This window comes from Emydura macquarii, unplaced genomic scaffold, assembly GCF_026122565.2.
Source record: "Emydura macquarii macquarii isolate MOO-44397 ecotype Brisbane River unplaced genomic scaffold, CSIRO-AGI_Emac_v2 contig_480, whole genome shotgun sequence".
NCBI lineage: Eukaryota > Metazoa > Chordata > Testudines > Chelidae > Emydura > Emydura macquarii.
The window spans coordinates 14,235,070-14,253,204 of NW_027130617.1; the positions used below are offsets into that span (position 1 = coordinate 14,235,070).

The window sequence follows — 18,135 nt, forward strand, 5'->3', positions numbered from 1 at the left end:
CCATATTTATCCCTGTCAGATAAATCCTTGCGAAATAAAGGTTTTGAGCCTCCATCACTAGTTTGTATGTAGAGAAGTCAGTGGATTAGGTTGCATCACACTTATGTCAAAGTTTTTGCACAATTGCTCTGTTGTGTTCCATTTTAGCTGAAGTATGTTAATTTCCTAATTATATTTTGACAGTTAACTTACTGTAAATATCAAGTACTTCTTGGCAGAGGGCATGCTCCAACATTTCCCCTCCTTCTTTTGTATTTCTTTGTTTTTGCCCATATTATCTTAGACTTGTATTATAATGACCTTTTCCTTTGGTAAGGAGGAGTGGTTTTGGGTGGGTGGAAATCTATCCTGGACACCTTTGTTAAGCATTGCTTCAAACACACAATGAGTTTTGCTATTAAAAAAAAAAAAAAAAAAAAAAGTCTTTCCAGACCAAGCAAGAAGAAGGATAAAGGTAGCTGTTTTGCACCATTGCCCTCTACTTGGAACTGCATTACTGCTGTGATTTAAAGGCATGAGGAGAAATGGGTATGCTTAGGTCAGTCATCTCAAATTTTGTATTCATTTTAAACTATGAATCCAGTAAAAACCTATCGTGTCATTGTCAGCATGTTCACTGTTTGTGGCTTAGAGGCAGCATAAGATTAGTTTATAAATAGAACTGTTCAATATTATAGGGTGTCACTAGTAATGCTATAGCTATGGCTGAGAGAGCACATTTATTCTGTGCTCTGTTTTCAGGCACTTCCTAAAAAATTACCCATTTTAGGCAGAAAATTCTCATGCTGCTTCATTTTTCTCAGCACATAGGAAAAATAATTTAGGGGTGGAAAGTTTGATATACTTTAGTTTTCACACTTCAGTGTTTCATTTTTCAGTAGATAAAGGAATTTTTCAGAGGCTTTTGATCACTTGCTGCCTTCTGTATAGTGTGGCATGTAACAAAATGTGGCTATGACGGGTTGGAAGTCATTATCTACAGACAGATGTTAATTCTCTGGTTAGATCTCCTACTATGGATAGAATGGAGAAATGAAGTCTGAGGGACTGGAAGCCAGTCAGGCATTCAGAGGAGATTCTATAAACCAGCACCTGGTAGTCAGAGGAAAGTGATTTTGGAGGAGGCAGAGCTCCACATGCCATTGTGAAAGAGCTGGATTCCTTCTGTTTTATATATGCAGGTTTTTGTTTTTAAATCAACTGTGCATCTTGGACCCCAAGAAGAATAAAGCTGAGAGGAAACCAGCTTGGTCATGGAATACTTCATTGTTGCTACTAGTGTACAGCACATTTGGGCCCACATCAGTGAAGTGTTGGTGAAACGAGGAGCTTTGCTCTATTCTCCCCCTGCAGATAATGCACCATAAAAATCCCTTTCCATAGCAAGTGCTGTGGCGCACCAAGTCTGTGGCCAGAGAAAAGCAGCTGGTCATTGTGGCATGTTACCCCTCATGTCTGGTTGAATTTCTGATTGGAAATTAATCTGGAAGTTCTGCCCACTGAACCAGAATAACTCCACTCTGTGGGTACAACTTCACATGTTGCTCTGCTGGGGGGATCCAGAGGAAGCAGTGCAGTCTTGGGGGAGGGAGAGAACCAGGGGAACTGTGGGTGTCCTTGACCTCCATACAGCTGCTCCTGCCCCCATTAGTGTGTTTAGAGCAGTGATATGTGGACTGAGGCTCAGGAGCCGCAAGTGGCTCTTTAATGTGTCTCCTGCAGCTTTCAGCAGCACATGATATTAAAACACTGATTTAATTATTAACCAATCAGGGTACTTTTACTATGTTACTAACTGTAAGCGTTTCTGGTTCCATGGGAGGCCACAGCGGCTTCCTACAAACAGGGAATAGCTCGCGTTTGGCGAGTGAGTAGTCCTACTAGTCCGCCCTTAGGCAGGGTGAGCAGCAGTTACTCGCTCCGGCCCTCCGTCAGGGCGGGTGAGCAAAGAATCAGTGGCTCCAACCCCTAGGCAGGGTGAGCAGAGGCAGATCGCTCAGGCCCTCAGGCAGGGCAAGCGAACCAGGAGTCAGTTGCTCCAACCCTTAGGCAGGGTGAGCAAAGGCAGATCACTCAGGCCCTCAGGCGGGCGAGCGAACAAGGAGTCTATTGCTTCAACCCCTAGGCAGGGTGAGCAGAGGCAGATCGCTCAGGCCCCCAGGCAGGGTGAGCGAACAAGGAGTCTATTGCTCCAACCCCTCGGCAGGGTGAGCAGAGGATCGCTCAGGCCCTTAGGCAGGGCGAGCGAACAAGGAGTCAGTTGCTCCAACCCCTAGGCAGGGTGAGCAGAGGAGGCAACAGCTTCCGGCGGGGTCAGGAGAGCAATCCTCCTGGGGTGGCTAGGGCAAAGGGGAAGGGGAGGGGGACGCAGGCCCACCCGTCTCCACTGCGTCCCAGCCCAGGGCCCTAGCAGTGGCAGAAGCGGCTGCCACTGTGCCGGCGGGGCTCCCGCCGCAACACACCGGCTATAAGGCGGCTTCAGCCACAGGCCGTGGCTGTCCCCGGGCTACTTCCTCCCCACTGACCCTAGTACCTGCCTCCTCCGTGCCACGAAGGTGGTCCTCCAGGGGTAGCGCCGTCAGTCCTTCCTCGTCGACCGGGGGTAAGGCGGGGAGCTCCTCTTCAGGGGGCAGCTCCTCAAGGTCGTTGGATGTGGGGAGCGGCTCAGCCTTGGGCAGCTCCTCCAAGTCCAGCCCCGCTGTAGGGAGGGGCTCGGCGGCCGGCAGTTCCTCCAGATCTAGCCCAGCCTCCGGGGGTGCCCGCCACTGGGCCGCTCTGGGGTCTCGGCCCAGTCTGGTGGTTCCAGCGTACGGCCCCGGGGTCGGGGTCAGGGTAACTCGGCCCAGTCATCCTGGCCGGGTTGCCTAGTCCAGCTTCTCGAGGGCCCTATCCAATCCCCGGGCCCAGGTGGGGCCGGGGTTCTTCGTCGGCGGTTAGGCTCTGGCCTAGGCCTCTGCTGGCGGGGCAGCACGTCCACCTCTGGCAGCAGTCTGGGGTCTACTGAGCTCAGGGGCCAGGCTTTTGTACTTCCCCTTCCTGTTGGGGCTCCGCCCTGCGGCAGCCAATTGGCCTGGCCGGGTTGTCCTATCCCGGCCCGGGCCCTTTGTTGCCGGGCAGACTCCAGGGCAGGGTGTGAGTTGAGCCAATCAGAGCGCGGGCGTCCTTCCTCAGGCTCTGGTTCCGTGGGAGGCCACAGCGGCTTCCTACACTAACCAATTGTAGAATATATTATATAGAAAAATAGTAAATGAAACAATGAATTCACACTATTGTGGTTCTTTTGGGTAATGTTGATCTCTAATTTGGCTCCTGAACCACTGAGGTCTGAGTATCACTAGGTTAGAGCAAGGGAATGGGAGCTAGGGTTTTTTTTTGTTTGTTTGTTTTATTCCTTGTATTGCCACTGACTTGCTGTGTAATCTTGGACAAGTCATTCAGATTCTCTCTGCTTCTGTTTGCAGTTCTGTAGAATGGGCACAAGTGTCTTGCAATACTTTGCAGGGTGTTGTGAGGCTGAATTCACAAGATTGGGTTGTGAGGCACTTTGAGGTCCTTGGGATGAAAGGTGTTACACAATTAGAATATTCTTTCTTATACAGTTAAATAAACTGAAAAAGATTCTTCAGTTCTGCTGGAGGCCCTTTTTAATTTACATCAACACTAGTCTGAACTAGTTGATAAAGAAGTCAACTTTGTACTGATTTTATGCAGTGATGTGACAGTGAACATGGGTGGACTCTTCTTGCTAGTACCCTAGTATTAATTTTGCATCACTTAGCAGGGTTTTTGGATAGCTTTTGTGCAATTTGTGCATTAGTTGTGCAGTAATACTGAATCCTATGCACTTCTCAAACGTCTGCCTGCTGGGTTTAAAGTTGTGTGGATTTGTTTGTCTTTTTGTAAGAGAGAATGGGTGAGTAGCAACTTTTCATATTGTTTGACGTGCTGTAGAATGGCATCTACATTAGAGGGCTTGAAAAAATGTCTGCTGGATGCTCAGTATCCCAAAGCAGAAACACATAGAAACTGGGATTCTTCAAGGAGCCTAGGTTAGTTAGGCATCTGATTCCCACTGGAATTCAATGGGAAATGGGGATCTAATTCTTTCAGGGCTCTTTAAAACCTCAGCCATGGTATTTTGTTAGTTTTAGAAACTTTTTTTTTTGTCTTTTTTTCCCCCCTATTGTGCAATGTTTAATTTCTTTCCTTTGTTCTCCTGTATATAAACAGCTGTATATACTCTACAGTTTTGCCCTAAAATTTCCCACCATTGCTACCAACAGCACAGCTACACTTGTGGTTGCAATAGTGGTGGCAATAATGTAGGCCAACCAACAATACTCTGCCAATCACTTTAATCATGTTTAGAGCAGGTTTGAATGTGACAGTGGTTAAAATGTTAGCAACTATCAATCTACACAAGTACTCCCACCATTACTATTCCCAGTGAAGCTATACTAGTGGTACTAATGGAGTTTCTGCTACATGCTCTCTTTCAGAAGGAAGGATTTGAGTCCCTGAAGTACAAGCAAGGGGCAAAGCCTCCAATCCCATTAAACCTGAAGATTCGTGAACACATCTCATGGATCCCAGAGTCTCCACAAGTAGAATGTGGCTATCTCTGCCATGCTCCCACAGACTTCTCTGACAGTGCAAAGCTTCCACCTCTGAAAGGGTTGCAATTGTGGAGTAGGTGGATGATTTTTTGCTCAGATGTCCACCAGATTTAAAGAGTAGCTTCCTTCCACACTCTGTGATCCTCTCCTCCCTGCCCCATTCCCCGTTACCTACACTTCTTTTCCCATTCACCAGCAGAATGCAAAGGGAACATTAGTGGTAGCAACAGAGGGGAAACTGCAGATCAATCACTGTAGTGTGGGCAGGAGTTCGTTGTGTAGACAAGAGCCTCCTGTTTCAGTTTCATATGTTAGAAAAGTATAAACAGACATTTCCCCTCAGCATGGCTTAGTTTGTGCCCAGACCCTAGACTTTGAATGTGTTACTTGACATTTTGAATCATGTTCTGGATTCTGGGCTGCAGGCCAGTGTCTCTCAATTTGCATTTCATTGTGTTGTGGGTGTGCCAACCTGCCTGCTAGACTAGCAAACATTCTGATGTGCCAGGATGTGGATTTAGATGATGTAATTCACAAGCATAGCCTCTGCAAGGCCCATTTAGAAATTACAGTCTATGTCCAGAAATACTGATGGAGCTAGGCAATGCAGGCCTGGGATATATTCGAGATAATGGGCCAGATTCTGTGCTGTGGATAAGGAGTACTTGCCGTGGATAAGGAAGAGGTTATTTTGACAACCAGGGATCATCTGGGCATAAGGAAGCATGTAACAGATGCAGAGGCATAGGGTGGACATTGACTATGAGAGCCAAGTGTCTTGCTGAAAGTCACAGGTCTGCTGCCAGAAGCACAGGGTGTCTGGGTGGGGAGAGGGCACTTGAGAATTGGAGTAGGCAGGAGAAAGCACTAGTGCTTCCCTTCTTTCTCCATCCAGAAAAACCTAGAGAATTTAGGTTCTTAAATTTTAGAGGGTAGCAGGGTTTGAGTGGGATACAAAACTACGTATATAACGGAGACTCAATTACGACCTTAGATATGGAGCAATGGGATCATTCCATAATGAAGATCTGAATTTCATAAATCTGTAGGGAAGTGACATTAACCTGTGAGAAGAGCTGGAAGGGACATCTGAGAATGGTTTGGTACTAGGGTAAAGATTTTGTTTTGCTGTATCAGAAATTGGTCTTATGTATCAGAGTTCTTTCTCCACTGAAACATTTTAAACCAGCCTTGCCAAGTCTACTCCATTATCCTCTTGGGAGTGATATTTTTTGATAGGTGAGTAAAATATCATTAGTCTTACTTTCTTCTGTCATCATTTTAGTAAAGGTTTGAGCCTGGGCTGGTAAAGTTACATGCCAGTTTGCCTTAAGCAATAGACTTATGCAAAAGACTGATTGGAAGCAGTGGCAGAATTATTCATGAAATGAAACCTTTTAAAGTATTTCTTGTTGTAGACCATGCGATGCTCATGAGAAATGTCAAAGATGGGTGCTGGAACAATTTTTATAGTGGGGGTGCTGAGAGCCATTGAACCAAACTGTAAACCCTGTATATAATGGAAACCACTTTGAGGTAGGGGGTGCATTCCTAGTTCCAGCACCTATGGCCAAAGACAAGCACTTTCTGAAGAATTCATCCAGTCTCTGTCCAGTCTCTGATGCATCAGATGAAGATGCGCCAGTCCTGTCACCCCTCAAAGAACTTGTAATGAACCTAGCTAAATATGCAATGCTGTCTATGGGAATGCAGAAAAGTTCTTCACTCCTTCAGTGATCTTAAGCACAAGATTTAATTATCTAAACAATAGTGGTTTTTTGTTTTATTCTGCTGGGTAACTATGTTTGTTCTAAATTGACTTCCATTTCATATAGTGTTTCTTTGTTCTCATGTTATAGGAAGGGGTAAAAAGCAAGAACAAGTCACTTTTCATCACGCCCATTTAATGTACTGTGTGTTGGATAATCATATGAAAGGACTCCATGCTTGTAAAACTAAACTGGCTCTTTATTAAGAGAACTATTTAAAGAGATACTGCAGCTAGGAATCTAATTATGTGCACACAGCAAACTTCCTCATGCCAGCTCCAAAGTTGTTTCTCTCTGGCAACCTGCGGTCCTCTCTCAAAATTCCAGGCAGGTTGCTACAATGCCTTTCATAATTTAAAATATTTAATTCAAGTTTCCTTTAACTCTTCTTTTTTCCCGACTAAATAATCATAGTTTGACTAACCATCATGTGAAATCTTTGAATCAAGATTGGATGTCTTTCTAAAAGATATATTCTAGCTAAACCAGAAGTTATTGGACTTATGCAGGAATTACTGGGTGAAATTCTATGGCCTGTGTTGTGTAGGAAGTAAGACTAGATAATCATAGTGGTCCCTTTTGGCCTTAAAATCTATAGATGAAATCCTTGCCTCATTAATATCAATGGCAAAACTCCCATTGGCTTCAATAGGGGCAGGATTTTGTCCTGCAAAACTAAGGATATATACTAGTGATTGCACTGAATTGTGAAGCTGACTGGTCTGTAAGTCCCAGGGTATCCCTTGATTCCATGTTTGTTACTATAGTTCTGTTTCATGTATTAGCTATACTGAGCCAGTCATTTAAGATGCTGTTTTAAATTAAGAGCATTAGAAGTGAAAATGCAGGCAGATTTAAATTGTCTGTACTTTCCATTTTTCTAAAGTACAGTTTGTTGGGAATCTCAATAATAATAATGTTGGTCAAATGTTGTCAAATGTCAAAAATAATCTAATTTGTGCTTTAATATATTTGAACAGTAACAAAAATAGTAACAAAAGATAACACTTTATGGTCTCCTATAAACTTAGTCTTGGATACTTATGCCTAAGTCACTTAACTGAGTTGTTTTAACTCAAAAACAAGTGAAACACAATGAAGTGAAAGAACTATACTACCTTTTTTGGCAATGTTAAATATGAACATTATTCAAAACTGAACAGTTAACAAAAAATGAAGTTGAACAAGTAAAAACAGAGCAACTATATTAAAAAGAATCAGTGTAAGGTCACTTCAACATAGATCGACGGCAGGCCAACTCTTCAAGCCACTTAATGGCTGTACATCTTTTCTGTTTGTGTTGGGTAAGGAGGTTGAATAACTGAGCCTGTGTCTCCATCATCCACTCTCTTTTGAGTTAATTTCTGAATGTTTGTCTATTCAGTTTAGATTGTAAGCTCTTTGGGGCAGGTCTTTTAACCTGCTTTTAATGTGCTTTATAAATCATCATGTACATTGGTGGCGTATTATACAGGTAAAGATAGATACATACATACAATCAATCTTTGTTGGAGAAGATTTCAACTGATCAAGATGCTCAACTTTCAGTTAGTTCACATTTTCCCTCCACACATGTCATTAGCATATAGTAAAGTGAATGATCAAGAAGTTTGTCATCTTGCTAACAGATTGGGCACCATGATGCATTCAAAAAGGTAGGCTGCCCCCTGCATTAGGGCATTATTGCTGGAATAACAGACAACATTTGACTATGGTCAAATAATAAGCAGTTAACTGACCAGCTTACCAACCCTATGAGTCTGGAATTCAGTACCACTTGGATACTGGCCCTTTATCCGTAGTCATCTGTCATGTTGTGTAGCTGAAGTCTATTAACTGTCTCCATTTCATATTGGAAGCTCCTTATGCCAGAGGTTATGTATGTCTCCCTCTAGCTTCTATACATTGCCAAGCACTTTGACAGCATTCAGTAAATTACTTCTAGTGGGCTAAAAGGAAAACAGTGCATTGGCTTAAAAATCTAGCTCAACAAATGAGCATATGAGTTTATGATTGCTTTTATAACTACTAATTGAGATTCTCTGTTTACAAATTAATCTCACAGAAAGTGGTTCCCAGGCACAGTGTTTTATAATTTTTCCCCTAATTAAATATGGAAAGAGAATAGAAGTAGGAGGGGTAATTCAATACTAACCTTTCCTGCCACCCCCCCTAGATGTTGTCAGATGTGCCATGTGTTAAACTCTGAAGTCAAAGTACTACTCTGCATAATATTAACCACACACGATTTGTATAGTTTAAGTAGAGAATGTAGACATTGTCAAGTGATAGCTACAAGCAATAAATGTATATTTGACCAACTGGATCCATTAGCACAGTTTTTATTTGAGTGTTGGACCCATGAGTGCCCTGGAATAGTGCAATCAGGTAGCAAATAATTCAACCATTATTCATGTTTGAAATCTATTTTAACTGAACATACATGAAATCATTTATTACAGAGGCATTGTAATGACTTGATAGTTAAATGGTTGATCCAAGTCCTTAGTTTGAGTCAATTCTCTCATGATGGCATGAAGGCTGCAGTCCACTATGATGATCAATCTCTTTGAAATCTGCAGCAGCATCAAACAAATTAGGATTAATGCATGTATGATGAGGCAGGGCTTCTCCCCAACTGGCAAATGACTCAGTGCCATGCCCACGGTCTCTTTGATGCAGTTCTTTTGTCCAATTTAACAAACAAACAAACAGGTCCTCAGCTCATCCTTCACATCTTGAGCTCTCCCTGTCACCTCTCCCAGAGGATTCTGGCAGTTCTGCTTCCTGCCTCTCTGTGGTTCACTCTCCCTGAGTCAGTTATTTCTCATGGTAGCCCTATTCCCTTCCAGGTCTGTTCTCACTGAAACTCCCTCTGACCCATTATAGTCCAGGTACAGCGTTACCCCATTAATTGACCCAATGGGTTGCACCTGCTTTGGCACAGATGCACTGGACTCACTTCAGTCACAGGGGCCAGCCATCTTGTGATGGCATGTTAGTGTCTGTGGTCCCAGGTTATAGGATACGGATTTGATAAACATACAACAAATGGCTTCCTTTTTCCCCCTCATGGTGACTGGAGCCTGCATAATATTTTACATTATTTAAACCTTGACATTTTCAGTATGATTGGAACTTACCAGGAATTCAGTGCACTTCGCTGAGGATAGAATTTCCCAGAGTTTATTGAATCTAATAACAAATCATATAACCATCTTAGATAGACAAACTGTATAATAAGTGAAATCTTATAAACTCTTTTTTTAAGAATGGATACTGCTAAAAAGTTGTTGTCCACTGTAGATTAAATAGAAAACTACCTTTTCAGAAACTGCATTTTGACAAATAAAATTGGCATATTTTTATTAGCTTGATCAAGTGTCTAAAAGTAAGTATCAGTTTTGAGTACACATTGCCAAAAGCAAAAGGAAGAAACAGTTTTATATGTGCTTCTATATGAGTTACGCTTTCAGTTATTTCTTTATAATGAAATCCTTTTTTAACACAGATATCTGTCTCTTCCATAATTGAGAGTCACCATAATCAGGGATTGAAATGGTATGACACAAGTTTTGAATCATTTGACTTTGAAGGCCTTCATGGTTTTCTGAGAACTTGCAACAGTATTTGGACACCTAGTTCTGCACAGCCCCATGTTACAATGCCATCCTTGCCTAATGAAGGAGGTATGTAAATTGATTATAGAGCTCTTGTATTTTTAATATGGCTCACTAATGATGGTGTTTCAACATGCTTGTAACTTTTAATCAACCTGAATCAGAGATCACTGATATGTAACTGGCTAGATCACATGCCTTTTGTTCTGTGGTTCTTTGAGTTCATGTGTGTGCATTGTTTTATGTATTGTGGGGATATTGTTTGATTGTTACAAACATTATTTTTCAAAGATAACCAAGGAACCTCTTGTCTGACTCTGAGTTCAGAACTGCATTATCAAAGCACAATTAAAAGAAAAGTCAGAAAGAAGAAAAAGAATGGAATCATCACTGCGAACGTTGCTGGCACAAAATATGAAATTGGTAGGAGACTATAGATTCTGCTTATGTTTAATAGCTATTGGGATGAGTGAAAACGGTTGAAACAAGACTGTATGGGTAAAATGAAAAGTGCAACCAGGAAGGAAAGAGAACTTTCACTGTTACAGGGCCCAATCCAAAGCCCACTGAAGTTAATGGAAAGACTGCAGTTAATGGAGTTTGAGTCAGGCTCATAGTGAATGAATGCCATATGATTTTCTTATTGAACATAGAAAGATTCCTATATTGTGTTTATAATATATACTTTCTGGTCTTGCATACTCTGTGCACCCATAAATCCTGTTGTATTACTCAGGATTAAGCCTATTATTAAAATATCAACAACCAATTAATATAGCTTTAGGAAAAATTCTCAATTATGAGTTTAGCTAAATAATTAGTACTTACACCTTTCTTTACTTAACACTTTAATGTCAAGTTCTCTAATTGTTACATACAAGTCTCTCTAAGAAGCTGATTATGTTCATGTATTTCTTACACTTGAAGCTACTGTCCCGTTAATTTTATACATGGCCTTCAGGATGAGGAGTGGGGAATATAAACCTAGATTAATATTTCTTGACTTCAGATTTTAAAAGTTTTTGGGAATGGCATTTTAGTTTTTTGGAGATAGAGGTGGCCACTGCTGTTACTTGATTAAAACTGAACAATGACCATGTTAAAAATATATGCTCCTATTCTTGTAGCAATTGCTCAGTAGGCTTTCTTTGATATCCCTCCTGAGACAAATGGGCCAGCTTGCAAATACAAAGCATTTGCTTGCCAATGGTACTCTCCTTAGTGACTGGCTGAGATAGGAAATCTCTGTCTCCTTATGACCTCAATCAAGCTTTATCAGCATTTCAGGAAGTGCTCTAGAAGACCTGTGAGCGTGTGTGCGTGCGTGTGTGCGGGGTGTTAGAAAATTGTTTCTGGACCTTACAGTGATATCTGTGAGGCCTGCTCTGCTTTGTAACCCATGTGGACTGATGGGACTGGAACAGGTCCAGGATCTGTCTTGGATCCAGGGTTTGAATTGGAAAAAAAAATGTAGTAGTGGAATTCTTCCAAAATCTGTCTGCAAAATAAGCTCCATCTACAGATGATTGTGCATATGTTCAAAATGTGACATGTGCCCTGCTGGGCTATATGGCCTTATTTCTCCTTCATTGGGGTTCAGATACATCTAAGAGTTCCTCTGCAATCCTTGGGCTTGATTTTTTCCCCCTTGGTAGGGCTGTGGTGCTCTGCTGAGCTCTGTTAGGCATATCTCCTTCTTGTTTAGGAAAGGTAAGTGGAGGTACCCAGCCAGAATGGGAAAATGAGGTGTTACTCAATTTGTAAAATCTTCATAACACAATTCTCCATCTCCTTGCTAACATGCTTTGGTTAGCATTGAAATAGTTGGCAAATTGAATTTAGATGCCCAGCATTTACACTTTTCACCCCACTGCAGTTGCACAGTTATGAGGGCTCAAGACTGAGAACTAGGTTCACAGTTGGAATGTAGGTGCCTAACTTTCACTTCAGGTGCCAAAGTCCAATATTTAGTCATGACTGGAACATAAGAACGGCCATCCTGGGTCAGACCAATAGTCAATCTCACCCCGTGTCCTGTCTTTCAACAGTGGCCAATGCCAGATGCTTCAGAGGGAATGAACAGAACAGGTAATCATCAAGTGATCCATCGCCTGTTGCCTATTCCCAGCTTCTGGCAGAGGCTAGGGACACTTCAGAGCACGGTTTTGCATCCCTGCCCAATAGCCACCTATCCTCTATGAACTTATCCAGTTCTTTTTTGAACCGTGTTTATAGTCTTGGCCTTCACAACATCCTTTGGCAAAGAGTTCCATAAGTTGACATTGCATTGTGTGAAGAAATACTTCCTTATGTTTGTTTTTAAACCTGCTGCCTATTAATTTCATTTGGTGACCCCTAGTTTTTGTGTTATGAGAAGGAGCAAATTACACTTCCTTATTTACTTTCTCCACACCAGTCATGATTTTATAGATCTCTATCATATCTCCCCCTTAGTCATCTCTTTTCCAACTTGAAAAGTCCCACTTTTATTAATCTCTCTTCATATGGAAGCTGTTCCATATCTCTAATAATTTTTGTGGCCCTTCTCTGTATCTTTTCCAATTCCAACATATCTTTTTTGAGATGCGGCGACCAGAGCTGCATGCAGTATTCAAGGTGTGGGTGCACCATGGATTTATATAGAGGCAATATGATATTTTCTGTCTTATCTAACCAATTCCTAATAGTTCCCAACATTCTGTTAGCTTTTTTGACTGCCGCTGCACATTGAGTGGATGTTTTCAGAGAACTGTCCACACTGACTCCAAGATCTCTTTTTAGATTGGTATTCACAAAATGACTATTCAGCTGCCGCCTATCCCTGTAGGTACCTAAAGTCTCTAGATACCTCATCCTTTTTTGCTGGTAAAATCCTCTAGGTGTCTACACTTCAGTGCTGATCGTGCACACAGCCACCTAAGTCCAGACATCTCTCAGCAGCTTGGCACCTTACTTATGCTTACGCCCCAGCATATTTTGATCAGTAATAAGATCGTTTACATTTCAGTATTTAACACTAAATCCTAGTGAGGAGAGTTTAAACACCCGGTGAGGTCAGTAGGGATATTGTATACCTCTCTGAGCTGTTGCTAAGAGTCAGTTATGCCAATTGCTGAATGAATAGGAGCAGGAAGCTTTTTAAAGCTCCCTCCCTGTAAATCCAATCTTTGTAAAAGATTCATATAGCAGTACACAACCTTCTATAGAATTTTCTATAGCTTGTCTAGTAGGGTTTTAATTAGTAAAGTCTTTGGCTGTTGGAATAGTTGAATGTTTCTAATCTTAGCTGAGTTATATAGAGCCATGGAAATACTGAGCTTTGGCCACTTAGGCAAGTTTTGTCACACGGGGGAAAGCTTCAAATCCAGAAACTGGACAGTCCCCCTTTGGAGAGATAACAGAGCAAGTCTATTATGCAGATGGCTGAATGAACAGTTTTTAGAGAAATCTTACTTACACTATGGGAAAACATCTTGCAAATTCTTCTGAGAAATCTCTTCTCCTGTAAAATTACTTATGTCTGGCACATCAGACTTATTTTTTTTTCTTTTAACATTAGAACAGTGCATCAATTTGCATTTGTAAGTATAATACCCTGGACTTAAGGGGCACCCTATATCTGCTGGCTTCACTGCCACCTATAATCATTGCTGCTGTAAAATTAACATGTACAATAGCAAAGATGGTCTAAAATCCATTTGAGCCTAAGTGAATTGTTACTAAACCATTTTTGGACAATTGAGGAGCTCGTTGCAGTTCCCGCTGCTGATTGTACTTTGCTCCCAGCTACAGTACAAGCTGTAATGACACTATAATTAGTTATGCAATAGACAGATGGAGACTGTCCAAATTAAATATCATAAATTGAACAATATGAACTCTATTAGCTTGTATGCTAATATTGTTCTGTGGCCAATGGTGAATTTATATTGAAAATTAATATTCTATTTTACATTTGGTAGGTTAGTTTCAAAATATCATTTAAGTGTATCACTTCTGTGTAGTTCGTTTAGTAATAGATGAGATGGGGTTTATGAAGACACGAGATGAAGATGAGACTGCTAATCTCATATGGAGTGATTCTGCTGTGCAACAAGAGAAGATTGCTGAGCTCCGAAACTACCAGGTAACGTGTAGCATACTTAATGTTTCTGAATCAGTCAAAAAAAACCCTCAAAATCTATTCCACACTGAAGTCTCGAATTCATCAGTGTGGTACTTCGGGTTCAGTTGCACCCATCACAAGACTAGAAGCAGAAACACCAACTGTACCAAATATTATGGTACTAAGGATTCTTAATTTCTATCTTGTTTTCCCAGTATGAAGTTTTTGTATCACTTGGTCTTTGGTGGCAACATCTTTGGTGTTTGAGTGCTTCTGCCTGTCAGTTGTGTGTTGTGAGTGAATGATCAGAACTTGAATGTCTTATTCAAAATACAGAAACATTTATAGGATAAATTGGATATGAGCTTTCAAACTGTTAAATCATCAGAGCTCTTTTTCCTAGTATTTGTCTATAAGTCGTCTCCTTCCTTTTTTAACATTAGTTTGTGACAACATTATTTGTTTACATATAACTTTGAGTAGAAGTTCTGAGAAGGTTCTGATTCTCCTCTGACTTACATTGAAGTCAGTGGAAATACCCAGGAGTAAATACGGTTGGAGTGGAGAATGTGGCCCATAACATCTACAGTTCTCTCTAGGATTTCGACTTGTCTTTTAGACTTAGACTTTAGACTTGTCTTTGTCAATTAATGTATAATCTGATACTAATTTAACTGACTGTTTGAAATGTTTGTCTATTGTATTTGTGCTAGAAACACAAAAAAATACCAACATTCACATTTTTTTTTCCAGAGAATCAACCATTTTCCAGGAATGGGAGAGATCTGTAGGAAGGATTTCTTAGCAAGAAACATGACCAAGTAATTAACTTCTTACTAATTTAGGAATGGTGTTTGGGGTACAGATTTAAGATGTCTGTTTTCAAATGTTTTTTTGATGTGGTACAATATTGACTTGTCTCTTGTGAGAACTGTTTATTTCTACAGAGGTACAATGACAGAGCTCAAATGATTTCTTAAGTTCTCAACAGTGTTGGCCCCGATTCTGCATGATGTAACATGTAGGTGGACTTCTGTGCCTGTCCTGTTGACTTCACTGGGCTCCCCAATGGTACAGCAATCTGTCCACACAATGCAGGATTGGGGCCATATATGTATTATAACACAGTGTACTGTTAATCTTTAGATCCCAAATTTGATCTACAAATAACTGTCTGTTATCTTCATGGAAATTTACATGTGTGTCTCTATTTTGTACATGCACACCCAGAGCATACTATTATTTATTTATTTATTTGTATTAACAAATCATCTGGGAGCCCTACTCATGGACCAGGATCCACTAGACTAGAGGCTATATGATCACAGAACAAAAAGGTGGTCTCTGCTTGAAGAGTTTACAGTCTAAGTATAAAACAAAAAGCAGTCAGAATACAATGCAGTATTGGTCAGATGATAGGCAATGTTATGTTAGTCAGACTACTTCATGTCTGAGGTTTTAAAACTATGTGCAGAACAATAAAGAACTCAGGTTATCATCTACATTATTAGATTCAGGTTGAGAACTTGCCTCTCAACCCACCGAAGTCCAAGTGTGGGGGACAGTCTCAAAATAATGTCTGTGACAATGCTACAAGAAACTGTAAATAATATGGGATCAACTTCTAAGGTAGGCAGAAATATTTTTGGATCAAATATATCTCTGGTATAACTTTACTGAAGTAAGTAGAATTACACCAGGGATTAATCTAGCCTATTTTCCATAACCTCAGTTTCGTGATTCAACATTTTATATTAATAATTTACAGTAGTCAAAGTGCCCTACCTCAAGACTGCTTTGTGAAAGAGGCAAATTTGGATCTAAAGTTAGAGGGAGTTGGGAGATATAGCTGGGAATACCACAGTATGCAGAATGGAGGCTTTTGTTCCTGATTGCTATTCTTCTGTGTTGATATTTGTGACTATGTGTAGAATAGTATAGAATTCTTATTTCTGCCCTCTTGCTTTTCTGCTGCATAGTCTGTTCAGTTCCTTTGTTTCCTTATTTGTAGCATGGAATGATGCACAACTACTTTTGTTTATGATCTTACATCTCAGCTGTGCTTACCTTTTTTCAAGAGTGCACTGGATTGTTGCTCAGTTTTTTTTTTAAATTTGTTTTCTTTGCTCTATTAGGCAGGTCTTTCAATGGCAGTCATGCTCGCAATATAATACAGATACAGCTCTTGCATTCTGTTGAGATAATGGGACACTAGGATAAGCAGAAATAGAGTACTGTATTTCGCAAATAGAAGTAGCAAATGTCCAGAACACAGTGTTATCTTAAATCTTTTCTTTAAAGGAAATAGGCAAGCAAGTAAATAAAGTGGTTGAGAAAAGCTTTAGAATAAAACTTTATCCCCACAATAAGATAAAGGCCTAGGGCTTAACCACAAATAGAAAAAGCAACATATTAATCTGGTAGCATGTTTTGCTAAGTACATTGCTCATAAACAAAGAGGAAAAAGGGGGGTGATTATATATTAAGGTTTAAGAGAACGTAGGGATTTAATCACATGACTGTCTCAAACACCATTGTGAGTTATATGCAGTTAAATTCCCCATGCAATTCTCTGAAAAGCTTCCTATGTATAGTCTACTGAAGGTTTCTATTCTAAGCTTAGTTACTGACTGTGGGCAAATCACTTACCCTCCTGCTTCAATTTGCCCAACTGTAAAATGAGCATAATACCTTCCATGAGGAAATCCTCATAAAAGCTAATTAATGGGCCAAACTTGCCTAGTATATGCACTAGTGTTTTGACATGTTCTGATGAAATTCCTATAGAAGTGCAACCTTTTTATTATTACAAATATTCTTTTATTAAATGCTGTGGGGGTTTTGTACTCCTTGGCAATGCACAATTAAAGGAAACAGGGTGAAGATATTAATGTAAAGTTCTAAACTGTTTGTGTGAAGAATCATATGCTGTATTAATGTATTTGCAATTAGTTCACTCTAACAATTGCATTTATATAAGTAGAAATTTGAGCAAAGAAAAATGGGATCAAAATATATCTTTGCATATAGTCACAGGTCAAAATAGGGGGGTAAAAGACTTTGTCTATAAGACTTAGGAATTTGTTTTTGTGCCTACTGGAGAGACATGGTGGGTGCGGTAATGTCTTTTAGGGTATGTCTACACAGCGAAGAAAAACCCGCAGCTGGCTCAGGCTCATGGGGCTCTTGCTGTGTGGCTTTTCCATTGTTTTGTTGATGTCTGGGCTCCGGCTGGAGCTCGAGCTGTAGGACCCTGCAAGGTAGGAGGGTGCCAGAGTTCATACTCCAGCCCAAGCCCAGAAGTTTACACAGCAATGAAACAGAGCTGCAGCACGAGCCCCGTGAGCCTGAGTCAGTTGGCACGGGCCAACTGCGGGTTTTTCTTTGTTGTGTAGGCATGCCCTTGGTGGACCAACTTCTATTGGAGAAAGAGATGAGCTTTTTGAGCTACACAGAGCTCTTCTACCCCTTGTCTCTCTAATATACTAGGACAACATGGCTACAACAACACTGCAAACAACAATGGAAGATGTTTGTGTCTATGACATGACTACAAACATATCATAGTCATGCAGCATGGCTACAAGCATATCATAATGTTGAGAAGAGGATCGGGGAGAGAGGAATTTAACAGATGGGAAGAAGAGATGGAATTAAAGGCAAAAGGAGACAGCACAAACAACTTTTTTAAATAGGACTAATCACATATTAAAGAAAGCGAAAATACATAAATGCTTTCCTATAAGTACTTCTCATGTAAAAAATTGTTATGGTTGCAAAAGGAATGATATGCGATAGTGAATGGGAGAGGACGCAATCTTGGTGACTGAAAAAGGAAACAAAAGCATGAGTAAGACAGTAGGATGTGGTCTACACAGAAAAAGTTTGAGAACTTGGACAGAAAAGATCAAGGTCAGCTGAATCATTCCCAGCTCCTCCCAGCCTGCTCCTGCTCCAGCCTGAAAAATTACTAAATCTTCAGATAGAGCCATAGATGCAACCATACTTGGAAGTAGATAGGTGGT

At 40.7% G+C, this 18,135-nt stretch overlaps 1 protein-coding gene across 1 annotated transcript in view; it reads left to right on the plus strand.

Annotated features, from left to right (window-relative positions):
* The first annotated feature begins 9,986 nt into the window (after nucleotides 1-9,986).
* TTLL7 (tubulin tyrosine ligase like 7) overlaps nucleotides 9,987-18,135 on the plus strand; it is a 71,850-nt gene continuing 63,701 nt past the window's right edge. The window contains exons 1-4 of the mRNA XM_067538266.1: nucleotides 9,987-10,074; nucleotides 10,297-10,428; nucleotides 14,010-14,131; nucleotides 14,864-14,931. Of these exons, the coding sequence (XP_067394367.1) occupies nucleotides 10,050-10,074; nucleotides 10,297-10,428; nucleotides 14,010-14,131; nucleotides 14,864-14,931 (347 nt within the window). The 5' untranslated portion in view covers nucleotides 9,987-10,049. The remainder of the gene's footprint in view (nucleotides 10,075-10,296; nucleotides 10,429-14,009; nucleotides 14,132-14,863; nucleotides 14,932-18,135) is intronic.